The sequence below is a fragment of the Mustela putorius genome, unplaced genomic scaffold (assembly GCF_011764305.1).
Source record: "Mustela putorius furo isolate JIRA1106 unplaced genomic scaffold, ASM1176430v1.1 tig00003858_pilon_pilon_pilon, whole genome shotgun sequence".
NCBI classification, from domain to species: Eukaryota; Metazoa; Chordata; class Mammalia; order Carnivora; family Mustelidae; genus Mustela; species Mustela putorius.
The window spans coordinates 14,872,133-14,893,811 of NW_025422010.1; the positions used below are offsets into that span (position 1 = coordinate 14,872,133).

The 21,679-nt window shown below is 35.6% G+C and overlaps 1 protein-coding gene across 4 annotated transcripts in view; it reads right to left on the minus strand.

Annotated features, from left to right (window-relative positions):
* Positions 1–21,679, minus strand: part of SMCHD1 (structural maintenance of chromosomes flexible hinge domain containing 1) — a 146,193-nt gene that overhangs the window by 14,963 nt on the left and 109,551 nt on the right. For 3 of the 4 annotated variants that reach the window (XM_004742791.3, XM_045065413.1, XM_013051436.2), the window contains 6 exons: positions 20,095–20,180; positions 19,393–19,515; positions 15,393–15,583; positions 11,828–11,937; positions 11,493–11,563; positions 4,175–4,346 (listed from right to left, as the gene is read on the minus strand). In XM_004742791.3, the coding sequence (XP_004742848.2) occupies positions 4,175–4,346; positions 11,493–11,563; positions 11,828–11,937; positions 15,393–15,583; positions 19,393–19,515; positions 20,095–20,180 (753 nt within the window). Of the gene's footprint in view, positions 1–4,174; positions 4,347–11,492; positions 11,564–11,827; positions 11,938–15,392; positions 15,584–19,392; positions 19,516–20,094; positions 20,181–21,679 lie in introns of those variants that run through there. The other variant, XR_006602060.1, reaches the window with a different exon arrangement.

Genomic DNA, 21,679 nt, shown 5'->3' on the forward strand with positions numbered 1-21,679 from the left:
CTCTTGTATTTGTTCTTGCCGGAAGACTGCCTCTAGGAATTATATACTCAATACAAGGTTCTTTTTTCTAATACATTTGGTTGCACTGCTTATTGAAATGTATTTTTCCCTGTCATTTGATTTGAATGATTAGTTTGCTTTCTCATTTACTAATAAAACATTCAGCTTATAGATTTGATATTTGATCTCAGGTGTCTTCATGTCTCCTAAATCTAATATGTGATGCTCATTTAAACTTTCTCTTTTTTGACAAAATACTTTCTTCTAAAGGTCCAGTATTTGGGGTGGTTACTTTGGGAAGAAAGGAATAGCTATTTTTAGAGTTCCATTACATTACGCTACAAAACGCTGGGTAAGATCTGCTTTTTAAAATTTGTCGTCTCATTTTGTTAAGTAGCAATTTGGTCCTCTGAAATTATGGCCGATTTTTGTACATACTCTATAAAGACCTAAGAAAGTGCTGGTAATGCAACTTAATAGGTGATAATTCTTTATGTTTTTGACTAATAACCTGTCATGGAAAAATGGTTCCTCAAAACAATACTTCTATCTCTATTATTGCAAGTTTAAAAATTCTGGTTCTGTATTTTATCACATCAAGTTTATTAAGTTTTGTACCTGTGGTGTGGAATACATCTTTATCAAAATGAATTTATCTTTGCTCTTTTTAGTGCCTTTACCTTGAGGTTAGTTTTGGCATTAATATTCATTACTGGCGATTTTTTCTATTCAATGTTTACATGACATTTTTGTTAATTATTTATTTCACTTTATATTTTGTTTAGGAGATTCCTTATAAAGAACATAAATGAGTGTCAGACACAGCCTTTACATAAGAGATTCCTATTTTTTAGTTTACTGATCATGTGGCACTGTGCAAGTCATTTAAATTCCCATAGTTTCTCTTGTTACTCCATCTAATTTTTCTATACTTCTGACATATATTAAGCACTAAACAAATAAGCAAAAAATGACAAAATTTTTATACATTCTGGGACTAGATTTTTAAAATCTAAGTGTCTTTGCTTTCTAGTGGAAAAATTTCATGTATTCACATGTTATTCAAGATCTTATTTTTAATAACCTTATTTTATAACATGTACACACTCATTTATTCATCTTGTGCTCTGATTTATTTGCTCATACCTCATAATGCAAAACACTACAGATATAATTACTTAGAAGACACTAGTAGACAATTTTTGTGGTGACAGTCTAGCTTAAAATTGCTTTTTCTTGGCAAACCATCCCACAATATACAAGAAACGTTTCTCAAAGCTCTCTTCTATCTGATCTTTCCTATGGCCAACTGATTTAAGAAGGGAATTTCCTTCTCCTAGGAGTTGTACAGTCTGGAGCATGTTAAAAAGTGCAAACTGAAGTCTAGGTGCAAGGAATTCAAGGTTGCTGAATGTCACAAAGTCATCCTTGATTTTGTCTTGGCTGTTTCCAATCTTTGAATCAGTGATTTCTTCCAGTTTCCTGCCAGTACATTCCTGTTTTGCTTAATGTGGTCAGTCAGGGCTGGTTGCTATTGCTTATAACCAAAAGCATTTTATATGTATCAATAATCTTGAATGATCTCATTTAATTTTTTAAACCATTTGTTTAGTATTTAAGGTTTTTTAAAAAAGACGTATTTATTTGAGAGAGTGAGAGAGAATGCGCACATGCCAGGGAGAGTCAGAGGGAAAGAATCCTGAGCATACTCCCTGCTGAGGACAAAGCCCAATTTAGGGGTTCAATCTCAGGACCCTAAGATCATGACGTGAGTAGATATCAAGAGTTGGATGCTCAACGGACTGAGCCACCCAAGCGCCCCTAATAAATGAATTCTTAATGCTGATTCATTAGTCTGCATGTACAGCATATTTTTTTAAGATATCTACCAAGAAGGACATGCAGCTGCTATATTTTAAATCCTTGCATTATTTTTTAACTTTACATACTTGATAACCCAACAAGGGCACAAAAATCTTTGATCAAATGTTTTCTTCCCAAAACCTATAGATAATGCTTCACACTGTTATACTAACATTGAGATGCCCAGGGAAACTGCAAATTGTCAGTTGACAGCTATGCATTTTTAAAGTTCCACAGGTAATTATTTTGCTTGGGAACCACTGCCATAAACTGTAGTGCTCAACTGATATGGGTTGAATCTTTTAATGTTGATTCACTAGCCCTGAGTGAACTGTGTTTCTCTTTTTACTTTTTACAGTTTGTTTAGATGTTCAGTTATTGTCTACAGCGAAGATTTTTGCGTGTACTCACTGACATCATAAGCAGAAGTATGAGCCTTTATGTCATATAAAATTTTAATTTTCTGTGTATTATGATGTTTTGACATCTTTTTTTTTTTAAAGGTTTTGTTTATTTATTTAACAGACAGAGATTATATATAGGCAGAGAGGCAGGCAGAGAGAGAGGAGGAAGCAGGCTCCCTACTGAGCAGAGAGCCCGATGCGGGGCTCGATCCCAGGACCCTGAGATCATGACCTGAGCCGAAGGCAGGAGCTCAACCCACTGAGCTACCCAGGAGCCCCTAATGGGGCTGGTTAAAGGCTGGTTAAAGGCTGGCTCTTATGGGGCTAGCCAATTAGCTAGCATGCAAACTAACCAATCCAGAGCCAAACCACTTCTATCTGGCTTGTACACCCCAAAAAGCAGTATTCCTTTGCCTTAATCATCATCCTTTGCTGAGAGACCATACCTACAGCCCATCGCCCACTGAAATTATTCAAACTAGTCAATCCTAAGCCATTTGCCCCGTCATGCCTTTCCTTTCCTATGGAAACCTCAATAAAGGCTGTAGCCTAAGCACCCTCCTTGCTCTTATTTTTTTGCCTCCTCACCACATTTGTGCTTTTTTCTATGTGGCTATCAGTGGTATGCCCTCTGTCTCTAAGACCTATGAGTATACTACACTTTGTTTTTCTGAGACTCTCTCCTGGGTCTCCTCTTACACCTGCACCCGACTGACCATATCATAAAAGAACACAAAACAACCCTCCCACATCTTTCCCAACTATTAACTTTAAATATTGCTGGTGGCTGAAGTAATAATTCCAAGCTGAAAACAATCCAAGTTCCTTAACAGCAGAAAAAAAAAATAAACTACAGTATATTGATATGATGGAATATTATCCTGCCATGAAAACAATCAATCATATACAGAATGTTGCATGAACAAAGATATACCAAAAAGTATGCATTGCATGATTCCATTTACATAAGGTATGAAAACAGACATACTGTCTTAAGTCAAGGAAGTTGTTATTCTTTCAAGAGGAGATTGGGCAGGGACAGGAAGAGTGCATGAGAGACTTTCTGTGGGATCGATCATGTTCTATACCTTAATACAGGGGCAGCGCTCATTTTGTGAAAATCTACCAAGCTGTGTGTTTACGAAGTGTACACTTTTCTATATGTATATTCTAAAGTTAAGAAAACAGGGTATATAGATACAAGAGAACATTATTCAGCCTAAAAAGAAAAGAAATTCTGACATATGCCACAACATGGATGCACCTGGGAGCCATTATGCTCAGTGAAATAAGCCAGTCATAAAAGGACAAATACTTTATGACTCCACTTTTAAGAGGTGCTTATTAGAGTAGTCAATAATTTTTTTAAAGTTAACAATGACAACAAACTACTTTCTTGCTACAAAAGTAGATACCCAAGCATATTAGAACTATATAAAAGAGCAGATTCTAAGTTATATAGCCTTGCAGGGGACCTCCTATAAGGTATCTGCACTTCAGAGCACAGATGTAGAGGCAATTACACTGGCTGCCTAGAAACAAGGGGACAGGCCTGCAGAAGGGAAATTGGGGGAGGGAATCACATGTCATGCACTCTAAAATTAAAGTTTTTAGTTGTAATCTAGACAGCTACCAATTTTAATATAAAAAGAAGTATGATGATGTGATGAAATACTAAACCATTCGTTAAGGACAGTATTTTCTTTAAGATAAGAAGAATGAAAAAGAAGGAAAACCTACTTCTATATAATCCCAAACTACCTGATACAAGAAAGTTCAAAGTATTGGACAAAAACATTATATTCATATTTTTACTGGTTAATTTTTCATGTTAGAGTATCAATATAAAAGCCCCAGACAAAGGAGTGAAATCAAATGAGAAATTTTATTTAATTAGTTCAACCTACCTATTTGTTCCCCTAAGACCAGGCACTGTTTTGGTATTGGAGCTCCAAATACCATTCCCCGAAGTTTATCCATTGGAGGAGCTTTATTCTGAAGGCCCCCAAACTTTCCGTTACTTCGAATGCGATCTCCATCTCTGGTGAGCAGTGTAGGACAGTGTGTAATTTTAACAACCTATTGTAAGCAAATGAATATTAATTAGTGAGCCTATAAAATGTACTTCAGTTGTTCTAAGAAAGGGGAAATCACTTAAGGGTTTAGAGGTTAGAAATGACATGATCATGCTAGTATGTTCAAAAATAAGCTATTGAAAATATAAGATGAACTGGGGTAAAAACCCAGAGGCAGTGAGATGAATTAGATTACTTAAGTGTCAGCCTAAACTGGAATAGTGACAATGCAAATGGAAACAGTCAAACTGATGGCTTAATTGGTAAGACGAAGGAAGAGAGAAGCCAAAGAGCTCCCTGCTCTGAAAATCAGGCAGTATCATTCTCTCAGTTTCCTTCTATTAGATAGATAAAAGTTTTCCAGATGCCCAAAGGAAAGCAGAAAGAGAATATGAGCCTAAAGAAGACAGATGGAAAAGTACAGGGCTGAATCTTTAGAGGATAATACTATAATTTCAACTATGGGAAGAAAAAAGAGCTAGTAACATCATAGTTGGGAGAACTAGAATTATGTAGTAAAGCCTAAGTCATGGAATGGGAAGTAGGAAGGGTCAGGGAAGAATTAGATGCTTCAGAGAAGTCAAAGAATAAAAGAAAGGCATTGGATTTAGTATTCATGATCTTTAAGAATGGCCTTCCAAAAAAGGTTTAGGAAATAGACAAAAATAAAATGTAGAACAAGAGAAGCAGAATTCAAGTAAGATCTTATCACTACTCAAACTGTTAATACACACCACACTGAATGTTGGGAGAGCTGGGGAGAAAGGTCTTCTTGTACTAATCTTTTCTGGGACAGCACATCTCAAAGGAAATGTAGTTAAGTATTAAAAAGCTTAACATTTTGCATGACCCAGCAATTCACTTCTAAGAATTTATTCTGAAGGAAAATCACAGATGTGAACAATGTGCACTCATTGTTTTAATAAAAGATATGAATGTTGCATGTCTCAACATGTTATATAAATTAGGATACATCCACACAATGAAACAGAACATATACATTAAAAAATGATTGAAGAACACAATTTAATAATATGTAAAAATACCTAATTCAATCTAATACTGGGGTTAGTCTCTGAATTATAAAAATAAAAATATTAAATTTGATTTTTAAAAATGAAAAATAGTAGTAATGAAAAAATAAAATCATGACTAGTATTTATTATTTTATTTATTTTTATTTATATATTATTTTAATATAATTTCAAGGTACTTTACAAATGATTTCCAACTGAAGTGGATACTTTTTAAAAAATTTAAATAAAGGGGTTCCTGGCTGGCTCAGTCAGTAAAGCATGGGACTCCTGATCTTGCAGTTTGAAGTTTGAGCCCCATGTTGGGTGCAGAGATTACGTAAAAATAAAAAAATCTTAAAAAGAAAATTTAAATGCAAGAAGATGCCTATTTGAAGAAAATCCATGGTGAACTCTTTGGTGAAATCAATCTTTTTGTTTTACTATAATTTTGTTTTTCTACAAACAATCACATCTTATTTTAGTTTTGTTTTGGATTTATATGTTTTTTAAAAGTGAACATTTAAAAATGCAAAGTGGAGTCATGTACTATCCATTTATCAGGACTCAGGCAAATGTTTTTAAGCATCTGATACCTTCTTAAATAACAAACATACTCAAATTTGGGCGCCTGGGTGGCTCAGTGGGTTAAGCCGCTGCCTTCGGCTCAGGTCATGATCTCAGGGTCCTGGGATCGAGTCCCGCATCGGGCTCTCTGCTCGGCAGGGAGCCTGCTTCCCTCTCTCTCTCTCTGCCTGCCTCTCTGCCTACTTGTGATTTCTCTCTGTCAAATAAATAAATAAATAAATAAATCTTTAAAAAAAAAAAAAAACATACTCAAATTTATTTTCTGACTTGTCCATTCTCTTGTTAACAGATGAATTACAAGCCTCCAATAAAAAGGGGAGTTTGGTTCCCTTCTATAACAATTCTGCAAATATTGTTCATGGATAGTTTCAACTTTCAAAGTATCCTTCATGGATAGTTTCAACTCTCATGGTTAGTTTCAACTCTCAAAGTATCCTTCGATCTCATGGTTCTACACCTCGAAGCACTCAAGAGGACAAAAAAAGTAATGACAACTTTTGCAAATTCAGCCTACTGGTCTGGGAAATACCTATTCAAAACGGCTGTGGACTAAGAGGTGGTGGCATAAACTATGGAGCTGACAGGCTGAAGTAGTATAAATATGAAGTATTCAGGAAGAGAAAACAGTACCCAACACTAGCAAAAATAAAGTTACAAAGGGATGCCATAAAAGCCTTTTCTCAGAAAAGCTTTAGAAAAGTACTTAACTGGTGGAATGATAAGACTTGATTCAAAACTTAGGAAGGAAAGCAATCAGTATTTGCTACACAATTCTGAGGAACAAATACTGTCCCAGCTTTTGTCACATATACTCTATTACATTCTTGTTTACTTATTTATTTTTTAAAAAGGCTTATTAATTTTAGAGACAGAGGCAGAGAAGAAGAAAAGGTTTATTAATTTATTTTAGAGACAGAGACAGAGAAGATCTAGTGAGGGCAGAGAGGAGCCAAGGGAGAGAATCCTCAAGCTGACTTCATGCTGACTGTGGAACCTGATGTGAGGCTTGATCCCATGATCCCTGAGACATGACTGGAGCTGAAATCAAGAGCTGGCAACTTAACTGACTGAACCATCCAGGTGCCCCTACATTTCTTTTTTAAAGCTATGGATTGGTTGGTGTTTTTTCATCAATTCTAACAAGTTTTCACCCATTAGATTCTTCAGATACTACCTTATGATCCTTTTCTCCCTCCACTCTAGTAGTCTGATTAGATTTTATTTTCTATTTGAGGTTTTCACATTCTGTCCTTCAGAACTCTCAACCTCCTCCCTTTCTTACTTTCCCTCTCTCTGGGCTGCAGTCTGAACAATTTTTCTGATCTACCTTCCAATTCACTAATTCTCTCTTAAGCTATTTAACCTTCCCAGTGAGCGTCTTATTTTTTTAATGGATATTTTCTAGTTTTAGAAACTCTATTTATCTTTTCAAGTCAACTTGGTCTTTTCTCATTTTCAATACTTTTCTTGAATTGCATTAAACATACTTTAAAATATTGGCTCTTATGTTCAATATGGGAATTATTTTAGGTATAAGATAAAGATGAATTCTTCCACATATAATCTGTGTTTCCTCCAATCAGGTATCTAAGGACACTACCAGTCTAGCACCATGTGAAACCAAATTTTTACCTTGAAATTTTTCAGACCCCCCAAGTAATATGAATGCAGGCTGCAAACAGACAAAGGCCAATTTACTGATATTGACGAATGCTTTAGGAAACCAGTTTATTGATATTGATGATTTTTCCCCTTTTCCTCCTAGCACCAAGGTTCAAAAGAGGAAATTTTCCTGCAATCTCCAGGGGCACTTGGGAGCTGAAATGGAAATGGCAGAGGTTTTGTTCAACTTATACTAAAGTTTAGCCCTTTGGGTGATCCAGTTCACTGGGAAAGGGATCTTTTATCAGATTCCCCACTCTGGTTAAAGCCCTGGGTTTTGTCTCCTACCTTCTGAGCCTTTCAAAGGAATGACAACTGATGCTCAATTTCAATTAGTTTGACAAATGTTCTCTAACCAAAACCCGGCTTTAGTGTTCTACTTACCTCTCTCAGTTCGACCATCACTTAGAAACCTTATCTTTTTGTAGACATTAAGATCCATATCCTACCATTACATAGCCAGAAATAGCCTTTCAGTTCATCTCTGCATGAATTTCCTGAGTTGTCTAGTCCATCTCTGTATAACCCTCAGTGCCTGGTACTGTGCCTAATAGGGTGCTGGGGCCAGCAAATACTGGACCACAGTGAGAGCCTACTCTCCCAAACACCTCATTCAATGGCTGCATATAGGCAGGAGGAAATCAGCTGTGATAGGAAGACTTACACCTTGGGCAAAAGCTACAAATCAGGTTCCCACCACCCCATTCACTGGAAAGCCAATTTTCAACATGTAAATAGCATCCACTGTGTCTCAGTCAAGTGTTCAAATATTGACCGAACTAGGTAGGATCTTCTAGATATTATTCAATTTGTTAATCCTATCCTCACTAGTGAGATTTTCATCCTCTCCTAACAGATCCCATGTTGTCATGACATTTAATGGGTAAGGTTTCTATTCCATAATTCAGACATATAAATATGCTAATCACTACCAGAATATAGCAGCTTCTCTATCTACAACTGTTTTCTGGCATAGTACATTATAGCCATTATTAGGTTCCCATGGAAACACTCATGAAGATGCCAAATACTACTCCTCAATTAGGTATATTATTTTCAATAATCTCACAAATTTAGCTCTTCTAAATCAGGGCAAATTTATTTCTTCCTCTTAGTTAGGTCCAAAGAAAACCTTCTCTGACAGTTCTAGTTCCACCATAAGTTGGTGTGATTTGGTACAGATTCTTTATTTATTTTGAGCTTAAAGTTTCTCATTTAGAAAGTGAGAGTATATTATCTCTAAAGTATCCAAGATTCTAGAACACACTATTTATAGAAACTGGCTCATATTTTAAATTGGCCTCTGTCTTCTCTTACATAACGACAAACATTCTTACTCACTTTCAGTTAATTTGCAAGCCTATGTTTTTCACACGTTTATCACCTAGTAATTCCAAGCTCCTAACACTACACTTATTAAATGTAATACTTCTTATGTATTAAAGAATTCAAGAACCCTGGATCTCAGATACAGAGATAACGTTCCTTTACTGAAATTTTACCATATTCCAGACTCTTTGCTTAATGCTTTATATGTATTATTTTATTCAACCTCTAGAACAGCCCTCTAAAAGGCTCCCCCTTTAGATTTCTTTTTTTATAAGTAGTACAAAAGTGATAACCCTTAGTATATCCAACAGTATACAACATATTTTTCCAGTCTGTTTAAAGTACATAAACTCATATATTTTTAAGTTAAAAATTTTATAGGTTACACACAATGTTACATTACTTTCTGTTATATCACAATATAGTGATCCCACATCTCTGTAGATTATGCTATGCTCACCACAAGTGTAGCTAACATCTGTTACCACACATAACTATCATAGTATAAGTGATAGTATATAGTATATTTCCTATGCTGTGTCTTTTATTCTCATGACTTATTCAGTCCATAACAAAGTGTGTATTTCCCACTTCTCTTCATCCATTTTGCCTGTCCCCTCACCACCATCTTATACACAATTTTGAAACTTTTCAAAAAATATATTTTGTACACCTTCCTAGTTAGAAAATAGAAATTCATTATATGCTTTTTAAACAGTAACATAAACTCTACTGTATAAATTACTACAATAGAGTTGTCCAATCCTAAATGATGAACATTTAAGACTATTTCCAAAGTTTCCCATTATAAATTCTTTTACTACTCTGATATTCTTACATATATCTCCACATACTTGTTGGAGTGTGTCTGTAAGATAAACTATTTCAGTACCTTGTGATGGTATAGAGATGGCTGCAAATTCGTTGCTCCTTCTCCCATGGGGAAGAGAGAGTGTATTCCCACCTCTCCACATACTCCTTGGATCTGGGGTAGCCAGATTTTGAACTGTGAAATTTACTTTTCCACGGCTAGGATGTGAGAGACCTGCAGCTTCTGTCTTAACTGCTTGGAACACCCCTTCTTAAAAACCAGATGCCATCGAAAAAGCCTAAGCAGTGACAAGTAGAGACTCACATGGAAAGATCTCAAGTTGGTCAGCTTATAGCTCCAACTGAGTGCCTAGGTAGCAGCCAATATCAACTGGTCAGTAGGAATGGGAGATAAACAAAAATGGGAACTAATTTCAAGGAAATTAATAATAATAAAGGAAATAAAAAGAATTTTGAGGAAATATTTCTATGTCTGAATGTGCAGGGTGATTTTCATCTCCAGCCTGTTCAGTGACCCAAATGTTCTTGAAAAAGAAATGGAGAGCCTCAGAACTAAGAAAAATCCCACTGCCCAGCCAGTAAAATGTCAAATCAAATCAAGGATGTCTCTTTGTTAAGACCTCAGATTTAAGGCACTATTTCCTAGATCCTCTTAGGTAGACAAAAGTTTCTAAAAAAAATTCCTAATGGCACTATACCACAGCCCCCTGGGGAGGGGATTTGTGTGTGAGTAACCCTGAGTCTGAGTCTCTGGCTAGACTCGGCTGAATTCCCAGAAAGTAACTGGTACCAACTGACAGCTATGTGAGTGAGGCACTTTGGAGCTCCCACCATCCCAAGCGTAACTAGCCAACACTGCAACTAGCTAACACTACTTGGAGACAACCACAGAGACCTAAGAACTAAGATGTTGTTATCGTTTACAGCCAGTAACTTTTGTGGTGTTCACTAGGCAGCAATAGATAACTGAAACACTTACATCACAAACTGCTCTTCAAAGTAGTTATGGATTAAATTTTGTCCCTCAAAATTCCCATGTTGAAGTCCTAACCCCTCAGTTCCTCCAATTGTGACCTTATTTAAAGATAGTGTCTTTACAGAAGTAATCAAATTAAAATGAAGTCATTAAGTTAGGCCCTAATCTAACAAGTGGTATCTAATCTAACAAGGAGACCTGGATAGGCATACATGTGAACAGACACAAGGAGAAGATGCCCATCCACAATCCAAAGAGAGGCCTAGAACAAATCCTTGCCTCATAGCCCTCACAAAGAATCAACCCTGCCCAGACCTTGAATTTGGATTTCAAGGCTCTGGAAATATGAGGCCATCAATTTCTATTATTTAAGCTACTTAGTCTGTGGTACTTTGTCATAGCAGCCCTAACAACTAATAAGTAAGGGTTACACCAAAGTACATTTCCACAATATTATCTGAGAATCTTTTTCCAATAACATCAACAAAAGCAGATCAACTGGCCTGGAGTTTTAGATAATTTCAAATCCCAAAAACATGTCTCATTTAAAATTTTTCTGGGCCCATTCATTCCCATATTGTGCCCAATTTTTCAGTGCTTGTCAATCTGTAGGATGCAAATTGGTTTTGACAAGGTTAGTCATCTGAATATTATCATAAAATTATTTCAAAATAGGGCCTGAACTTGTTAAACTTTAAAAATACACATTAAAATTAGAGCTACAAAATAACAAATAAATTCAAATACATACCTCTTTTCTATAATGATTGGCAGCATCCAAATTATCCAAAATAATGGTGTCTCCTAACAGCATACCAAACACTAAAAAATACAATAAATTTTAAAAATTATGACATCTTCTTTGGTCATATTAAAATATTAACATATTACAAAATTTTCTTAGAATGGTAACATTAGAATTTTATTTCAATACTTTTCTCTAACAAGAAAAAATAAGAGATTAAAATATCAATAAAACTATAACTTATAAAATAAATAAGAACATAAATTTCCATAACCAGTAATTTGCATATTTGGATTGTAAGTGTAACATCTGTATTAGAAAGTCATCATAATTTCCTTTACCTGTTTCACAATGCTCTACATTATCTGGAAATGTTAACAAATCTCGAGCAAAGACTGGATCTCCAATGGGTTTAAAATACAATCTTCCGTTTCGGTAATGAGGTAGAGGTCTGAATGAAAAGAAATTTTAAAAATATATTAAAACAAATATATATATATATATATTTTTTAAGATTTTATTTATTTATTTGACAGATGGAGATAACAAGTAGGCAGAGAGGCAGGCAGAGAGGGAGGAGGAAGCAGGCTTCCTGCTGAGCAGAGAGCCCAATGTGGGGTTCAATCCCAGGACCCTGGGATCATGACCTGAGCCAAAGGCAGAGGCTCTAACCCACTGAGCCACCCAGGCACCCCTAAAACAAATATATATTTCTAATTAAAAAACACAATATAAAAACATATGTATATATTGTTTATCATTATTGTGATCATTTAAATCAATTACCCATCCATAAGTAAAACTCTTAAATGATTAACTATTATGCCCTTCAAAATGAGAATATTTACTATATAAGAATACCTACCTGGTTTTATCTGTTCTACTAAAATCAATACAAACTAACTGCTATTGAGTTTGACAAGGGAAAAAAGAAAAGCAGCCTCTAAAGCTGGCCCTAAATGCGGATGCCAATAAAATGACTACCTCATGTGGAGAGTGGCCCTAGCATGGACAGGGACGAGGCAAGCAAGGTCAACACAGAGACCCATGTGAGGGAAGTAAATGAGGTACTCTGGCTCCCTGTCCCTTCCCACAGAATACAGAATGACAACTGAAGCCTAGAGACAACAGTGGGTTTCAAGAGGTGGCGGCCGACTAGTGTGTCACGTTTCCCTTCCACATGGCGGAGCTTTTCCCACACCTTGAAAGTAGGGGTGCTAGAGGGTAAGGGTGGCTCCAGGAGCCAGTTAACTCAATCCCACTAAGAGCCACAATACCCGGAACAGAAAGGATAACTAGTTTCTAGTGCAAACATTAGCACTAAATACCAAATCCAGACTTTCCCTAAATCAAAGATATTTAACTTGGTCTTCATGGATTCAACTGATAAAAGAAGCCCTCCTAAAGTGAAAAATTATTACAAAAAAAGTATTACTCTTAATGAACACAGCAATTATGATCTGACTGGATTTCCTGTGTTGTTTAAAATGGGTAGTGACCAGTAGCAGGTGGGAGATTTTAGAAGCATAAAGATTTGAGTTCAAATTCTGGTTATTTCCTCAAACTATTTTTAGATTACAAAATGATATACATGTTAGTTTACTAACACAGTAGACTCTTTAATATATTAGAGTTCCTTTTCTCCTTAAGTCCCTACCCACCTATAAAACTTAAAGAGTCTGAGAAAATTATCAATTAATACTGTTCTACATTTTATTTTTTTGTTTTGTTAACCATTTCCTTTCAGTCTTTAAAGGTCAAAATCAGACTATACATAAAATACTTTTAAATTTGGATAAAAAATGCCTAATTGGTTTGCATGGTTATTCCCTAAAAACATTTTAAAAAGTGAATGAGGAAATAATTACTTAAAGAAACCAGATTTATATTAAAATAAGAAAACATTCTAACTAGATAGTCTCTTACATTTCAACTTACTAGCAGTTCCTTCTCTACCTAAATGATGACAGCTTACTTCCCAGGATATAAACAGGAAAAAACACATACATCTATACTCTTACTCCAATTAAAGGAGTTTCATATTTCATCAATGATACAGATCTCTTTCCCATTGTAAAAGCCAAAAATTTGCTTTGGGTTTGTATGTGCCTGTGTTAACTTTGTATACAAATAACATTTACTTGGCAAATTAAAACACAGCCAGCATATATGAGTAAATACACTGAAATACCCACCTTAATGAAGTACACACATTTGTAATGAAGATAAAAATAATATAGATAATTTGACTCACTGCTCAGTTTTAAGCATCTTTTATAGAAACCATTTTATTATCTTTTTTAAAATTAACATATAATGTATTATTAGCCCCAGGAGTACAGGTCTGTGAATCGTTAGGCTTAGACAGTTCCCAGCACTCACCATAGCATATACCCTCCCCAATGTCCATAACCGAACCACCCTCTCCTTACTCCCCTCCCCCCGGCAACCCTCAGTTTGTTTTGTGAGATTAAGAGTCTCTCATAGTTTGTCTCCTTCCCAATCCCATCCCATTTTTTCCTTCTCTACCTCCCAAACCCCCCACTTTGCCTCTCAAATTCCTTATATCAGGGAGATCATATGATAATTGTCTTTCTCTTACTGACTTACTTCACTCAGCATAATACCGTCTATGTCGTTGCAAGTGGCAAGATTTCCTTTCTTTTGATGGCTGCATAGTAGTCCATTGTATATACAGACCACATCTTCTTTACCCATTTATCTGTTGATGGACAGCTAGGTTTGGCTATTGTGGACATTGCTGCTATAAACATTCGGGTGCACATGCCCCTTCGGATCACTACATTCATATCTTTAGGATAAATACCCAGTAGTGCGATTGCTGGGTCATAGGGCAGTTCTATTTTCAACTTTCTGAGGAACCTCCATGCTGTTTTCCAGAGTGGCTGCACCAGCTTGCATTCCCACCAACAGTGCAGGAGGGTTCCCCTTTATAGAAGCCATTTTAAAATTAAGCACTTTGTTAACAGACGACATACAAATGGCTAACAGACAACATGAAAAAATGCTCAACATCACTAGCCATCAGGGAAATACAAATCAAAACCACAACGAGATACCACCTTACACCAGTTGGAATGGCAAAAATTAACAAAACAGGAAACAACAAATGTTGGTGAGAATCTAGAGAAGGGGAACCCTCTTACACTACTGATGAGAATGCATGCTGGTAGCCACTCCAGAAAACAGTATGGAGATTCCTCAATATATTTAAAAATAGAGCTACACTATGACCCAGCAATTACAGTACTAGTTATTTATCCCAAAGACAGAGATGTAGTGAAAAGAAGGGGCACATGCACCCCAATGTTCATAGCAGCAGCGTCCACAATAGCCAAACTGTGGAAAGAGCAGAGATGCCCTTTAACAGATGAATGGATAAATGAAGATGTGGTCCATATCTACAACGGAATATTACTTAGCCATCAGACAGGATGAATACCCACCATTTGCATCAACATGGATGGGACTGGAAGGAATTATGCTAAGTGAAATAAGTCAAGCAGAGAAAGACAATTATCATACGGTTTCACTCATATGTGGAACAGAAGGAATAGCATGGAGGACCGTAGGGGAAGGGAGGGAAATCTGAAGGGGGAGAAATCAGACAGGGAGATGAACCATGAAAGACTGTGGAACCCGGGAAACAAACTGAGGGTTTCAGAGGGGAAGGGTGTGGAAGGATTAGCAAACAGGAGTGATGGGCATTAAGGAGGGCATGTGTTGTGATGAGCACTGGGTGTTATATGTAACTAATGAATCACTGAATACTGTATCAAAAAATAATGATGCACTATATGCTGGCTAACTGAACACAATAAAAATAAATTTAAAAAAAAGAAAAAGATATTTCAGAAAAAAATTACTCCCACTTTTTTTCCTAACCTTTTCCAATCTGGAAGAGTCTTCTTATAAATAGAATCCAGGGGCAACACCTGCTGACGACCTTGGGTTTCATCATAGATACGACGTGCGGCATCAGTGGTCAGAGTGACAACACAGTCCATGTCACTTGCCAGATGCCAAGAAATAACCATTGCAGCTCTATCATCTTCAATTTGTGCCAGGTGTGCAATCTATAAGCCATTTTTAAAAATCAAGTAAAAAACTTTTATATATATAAAAATTTGATATTAAGTATCTTAAAAGCCCACAACTAAACAGCAAAAACTTTTCTGAAATACATGAATTAACAAGAAATTCTCAAGCTATAGAAACATACTGGCTTGAATAGTAAACGTCTATTCTGCTATTAAATTTTGGAAAAACTCTTCTACAAATTAAACTCCTGTAAATTTTAGAAATGAGCATGTAAAAATATTTAGAATGTTATCGGCTAGTTGATGATGTATATTTTTCATAGTTGAGAGGTCTACTATTGAACTATGTCTTAATTGATAAAGTAACCATAAAATGCATTTAAATAATATACACATACAATAGACAGAAGATTAAGATTCAATTAAAAATACAGTTATATATCATACCTTTCTAAATAGATATCTTACTCCAATATTACAGTATTTCTTTCCAAAAACAAATCTAAGCATGACAAATAAGAACCATATTCTGCTTGTAAGAACACAAAGAAACTCAGGGTGGGCAGCCACTCTCCTATTTATAAATACTTTGGTCACAAGCATTCTTTTTTTTTTTTTTTTTTTTTTTTTTTAGATTTTATTTATTTATTTGACAGAGATCAGAAGAAGGCTCCCTGCTGAGCAGAGAACCCCATGTGGGGCTTGATCCCAGGACCCTGAGATCATAACCTAAGCAGAGGCTTAACCCGCTGAGCCCACCCAGGTGCCCTGGTCACAAGCATTCTTGCTCAAAGTCTAACAAGATTGAAATTTTGAGGCCAATCAAAACCTCATTTACTATACTGGTATAGTTACATTTATCCTTTATTTTTAACTGTCCATTTTGCAAAAACCTGCCCTAGCAATGAAAATATGTCACTGTTGGAAACATCACAATGTCTACTCTTGTATTCCAATTATCTAAATGTTAGTGGAATAAAGGTAAAAAGAGAGACAAGCAAAGAAACTAGTACATGTAAATTAAGATGAAAAAAGTGTTCCAGCAGAGGAAGGATTAAAAGAGGCAAATCAAAGTGATTGATCTCATTTTACATGTGACCACAAGTGCTAGGACATCTATCCCCTTTGTGGTTGTTCACAAGTACACTAATCTTATAAATAAGTTCATTTCCTTTTTAAAGATTTATTTATCTATTTTCAGACAGAGAGAAAGTGTGCATGCACATGCACAGGGAGGGGGGAGGGGGGTAAAGGAAGAGGGAGAATCCCAAGTAGACTTTCCACTCAACACGGCTTTATCTCACAACCCCCAGATCATGACCTGAGCTAAAATCAAGAGTCAGATGCTTAACCAACTGAGCCACCCTGGCGGCTCATAGGGTAATTCTATCTAAGTAAAGCTGTGAGTGGATGCCCTCACTAGGCTCCCTAACATTACACCTTCTCCATAAACTTTCAGGTGATACAAAGTATATATACAGTATTTTCTTTTCGGAAAGGAGACATCAGCTCACTATTTTCACTTGTGTACCATATACAATGTTCTGTTCATTCAAGCCTTTACTACCTTTTCAGCTTCTTTGAGCCTACCTTAGCCATTTTTTATGGATGTTATGAATGTTTCCTCAGGGATAGGAAATTAATGGCAATTAAATGAAAGAAATACAAACGGGATTTCAAGGTATTTGGAATTAAGGAGGGCAAGACTAAAACATCCAAGGTAGATTCACAATTATAAAAATAAAAGCAAAACAAATTATATAGTCTAGTGGAAACCTCCTCTTGTCCCTTACTACATTCCACAATTATTTATTCTAGTTTTAGAATAAATACCAGGAAGAATTTTTTAAAAGAGGAATCAATGAAGATTAAGCATGATTTGAAGGGAGTGGAAAACTTTCTCTTGATGGTAAGGAGAGGGCTCGTACTCTGAGAGGACAGAGGAGAACCTACATAAAATGAGATTTCAAAGATTTCCCCCAGATTTTTAAAAGGGAAGACTTTAAAATATATTTCTTCTGCTAAAAGTTATTTTATGCTTTGGTAAAATCTTACCTATTAAGAATTTTGCATCAAATAAACACTTAAAGTAGAATGTCAGTACCTAAAAGCAGGCTAACTATAGATATCTATATGCTTAAATAGTAGGACTGCTTCTTTTATAAAGACTGCTTCTTTCTGTAAATTCTTAAAATTGGTCCGAGGAAAAACAATTTAAAAAAATACAAATCAGAATCTTGTTTTTCAATTTATAAATTTACATCTTAATTTTTCAATTTTCATATTTGGGGTTTAAATAATAATGCAACATGGTTTCGATCTTTAACATGGCTACACACTTTTAGAGTAACCAGTTTCCTCTATTTTTACTGTGTAGTTGGCTTGTGATGTTAGGGAGCCACTTATAAAGAAACTACAACAGACTCTGGAGTCAGGGAAACCTTGGTTTACATCTAAGTTCTGCCCCTTACTAACTATATATTGACAATTAAGTTCTCTGAATTTCAATATCCTCATGCAAAAACTAGAAACACTAAAAAACTCATATAGTGGGCGCCTGGGTGGCTCAGTGGTTAAGCCGCTGCCTTCGGCTCAGGTCATGATCTCAGGGTCCTGGGATCGAGTCCCGCATCGGGCTCTCTGCTCAGCAGGGAGCCTGCTTCCTCCTCTCTCTCTCTCTCTCTGCCTGCCTCTCTGCCTACTTGTGATTTCTCTCTGTCAAATAAATAAATAAAATCTTAAAAAAAAAAAACTCATATAGTGGTTATAAAAGTAGTATGTACATAGCCATAAAGAACAGTGATTAACAATCAGACTTTGGAATCAGATTGCCTGGGTTTGAGTCTGCACTCTGCCATTTACTTGCTTGCTATGTAATCTTGAGCGAGTTTTTTCAAATCTTTCTGTACCTCGGTTTCAGTTTCCTCAGTTTTAAAACAGAGGTAAAAGCAGAAAGGGGAAATGTATATTATGGAAAAGTTTAAGAAGTAAAACACAGATACATATAATACCACAAATCTTAATACCATCAAAAACTGGTGCTGGGGACACCTATAGGAAACACTTTCTAGGGGTGCCTGAGTGACTCAGTCACTAAGCGTCTGCCTTCAGCTAAGGTCATGATACCAGGGTCCTGGAAGAGAGCTCCACAGCAGGCTTTCTGCTCAGCAGGGGGCCTCCTTCTCCTTCTGCCCCTCCCCCTGCTTGTGCTTGCTTTCTCTCTCTTACTATGTTATGTAGGTAAATAAAATCGTAAAAAAAAACCAAACCCAAAACACTTTCTACAAAATAGAATGTTCAGGATTGAATAATCATTAAGATAAAAATGAAAATACAATCCATTTGACAGAAGGTAAAACCAGAGAAGCAAAGAATTAAAGAAAGAATGGTACTTTTTTAGAAGTAAATATGTATGAAGTTTTTTATTCATTGTTGTCTTTTCTTAAATTCTAGGAGTATCCCAGAACTCACTTTCTAACAATATAAGACTCAGAAAAATTCTTATCTTTTTCTTTTGTTGTCTCACTGAAATTTGAGTCATATGGAAAGGTCTTGGTTACCTATAAAGTTGTATGACATGAAAGCATCTGAATAGATAACAAGCCTTGGACTGAGACATGTTAATTTCTGCTGCAGCCCTCAACAGTAAATAAGAATTATGGAGCTGTGCATTTCAGCTTTAAATTCTGCTAAATCCCTGGTACTGTAATAATAACAACTAATTTATGGGAAAAATGAAAAAGTACAAAGAAATGGACATTATTATTGAAATGTCCCATCAAAACACATTTTAGACAAAGCAACATAATAAAATGTACTGCCTCTTAATAGGCTTAAACACAAACCTTTCCCAAAACATCTCCACTGCCTTTAGTATAGTTTGGAAGAGTACATGATCTTCTCGGTTTTTTCCTCAGTTCTTCCTGTTCTGATAACTTTCTTTTCAAAAGTGCTTCAATGTGTGGCATCTATAATTTGAAAAGAAAAATTAACTACAAGTAAATTACTCCTGTACTAGACAGCCATAATGACAGCAGAGAAAAATCAATAATTTGGACAACTCAAGAACATAAAGTTATTAGACAGGCATTACTTTAAAAGAATGTGGTTATAGTGATGCAAAACTTTCACCTTACTAACTTTATCTTAGAAAATACACAACCTACCATAGGACTTCTTTGCAACTTTATACACATAAAAAAGGTTAAGTTTTTAAAAAACTCTATTGTCACTTTCTCTCATTTTCTTTGCCACCACATATACTTACGAAATCCCTTCAATGAAGTTCTCAATTTGGTGTATTATTAATTTCATTTATTGGGATCATTACATTAGAAATACAAACTCTAATTTCTTTGAGAAAAGTATTCTATCATTTTGTTAGCCCCTTCTAATGTCTAGTAAGTGACTAGACTATAATCCACATGTCTTAGAACCCCTCAAAGCAAAAGTGCCCATAACACTGTAAATAAAAAATGAATGATAAAAAAAATTATGGATTAGAATTTAATTAAGAAAAATCTTTCACATATACATGGAAACTATACCTGTTGTGTTGTAGGAATGTCAATATTATGTGTTTTTAGTTCATTTTGCAACTGAGCCTCTTTTAATTTTGCTTCTTCAACTTGGCCTAAAATTAAAAACAAAAAACAAACAAACCTACATCAATTTGTAATAATCTCCAAAATATGGTTTTTGAAAAATATTTTTAATCTCTTGGGTTTTTTTTCTCCTTATAATGAGTGATGCTAAAGTAAAAAAACCCAAGTGACTATTTTAGAAATTCAAAATGAAACTAAAAGTCTAAAATTAAGATTTGGATCTAATACACAAAAATGAGAAACAAGATGTGGTTTTATAAAACCAAAATTTGGTTTAAGGTAGTTAAGGAAGATATTATATATATTAATACTGCAAACTCCAAGTAATCTTAGAGAAATTGTTTAATCCTAATCCACATGACTATATATAACATACATAATCGCTTAAGTCTGAGACAAGAACCAAATAAGACTTTATATATATATATATTTACTTATTTTTTTAAATGGACAGACAGATATCACAAGTAGGCAGAGAGGCAGGCAGAGAGAGAGAAGGGGAAGCAGGCTCCCTGCTGAGAAGAGAGCCCAATGTGGGGCTCGATCCCAGGACTCTGAGATCATGACCCGTGCAGAAGGCAGAGGCTTAACCCACTGAGCCACCCCGGAACCCCCAAATAGGACTTTATAAAAAGAATCTTTAGTGCTACTACTGATGTATTATCTCATCATCCTGCTTAGCTCCCATTGTCCTCTAAATATCATTGGATATACAAAAGTGAGTACTTTGAGGCAGGCAGTACATTTGTCAGTTAATAGATCAAAAATTTCAAGTATGTAATTAACACAAAGACAAAACCATAGCAAAAAAAAAAAAAGTCTGACAAATGGAAAAAGAAACCACAATGCCTTGTTTTAATAGTCTATAAAGTTTGGGTGGCTCAGTGGGTTAAGCCGCTGCCTTCGGCTCAGGTCATGATCTCTGGGTCCTGGGATCGAGTCCCGCGTCTGGCTCTCTGCTCAGCGGGGAGCCTGCTTCCTCCTCTCTCTCTCTCTGCCTGCCTCTATGCCTACTTGTGATCTCTCTCTGTCAAATAAATAAATAAAATCTTTTAAAAAAATTGCAACAAACATTGTGCATAAAGTCCCATATTTCTATATATTGTGTGCTGCCCTGTACAGCTCCATAGTGTGACATACTGCAGGTATTTTAAGTAAAATACACATAGTCCCATGATTCAAATTGAAAATCAAATTATATGTCATTTCTCCAGTAATACTGTCTCTCAATACCTTCAGCCAGGACTTGGAATTAGATATAAATATTACCATCATGTCAAAAGCCTTAATTTTCCACAGAGATTTCTAATTTAAAAAATCTCAAATTTTTATAGGTAAGCAGGATATAAATTTATTTAAAGTGATGGAATACATCATTAGGTCAAATGACAAAGAATATAAGCAATCATTACTGTCTTACTTCCTTACATCCCTGAAGCGTTCTGCAGTTTTTCTGTAGTCCAGGAAAGAAGACAATTTTTGTGTTTCATGGTCTCAATCTTCTGTCTTACCATTTCCCAAAGCCTAA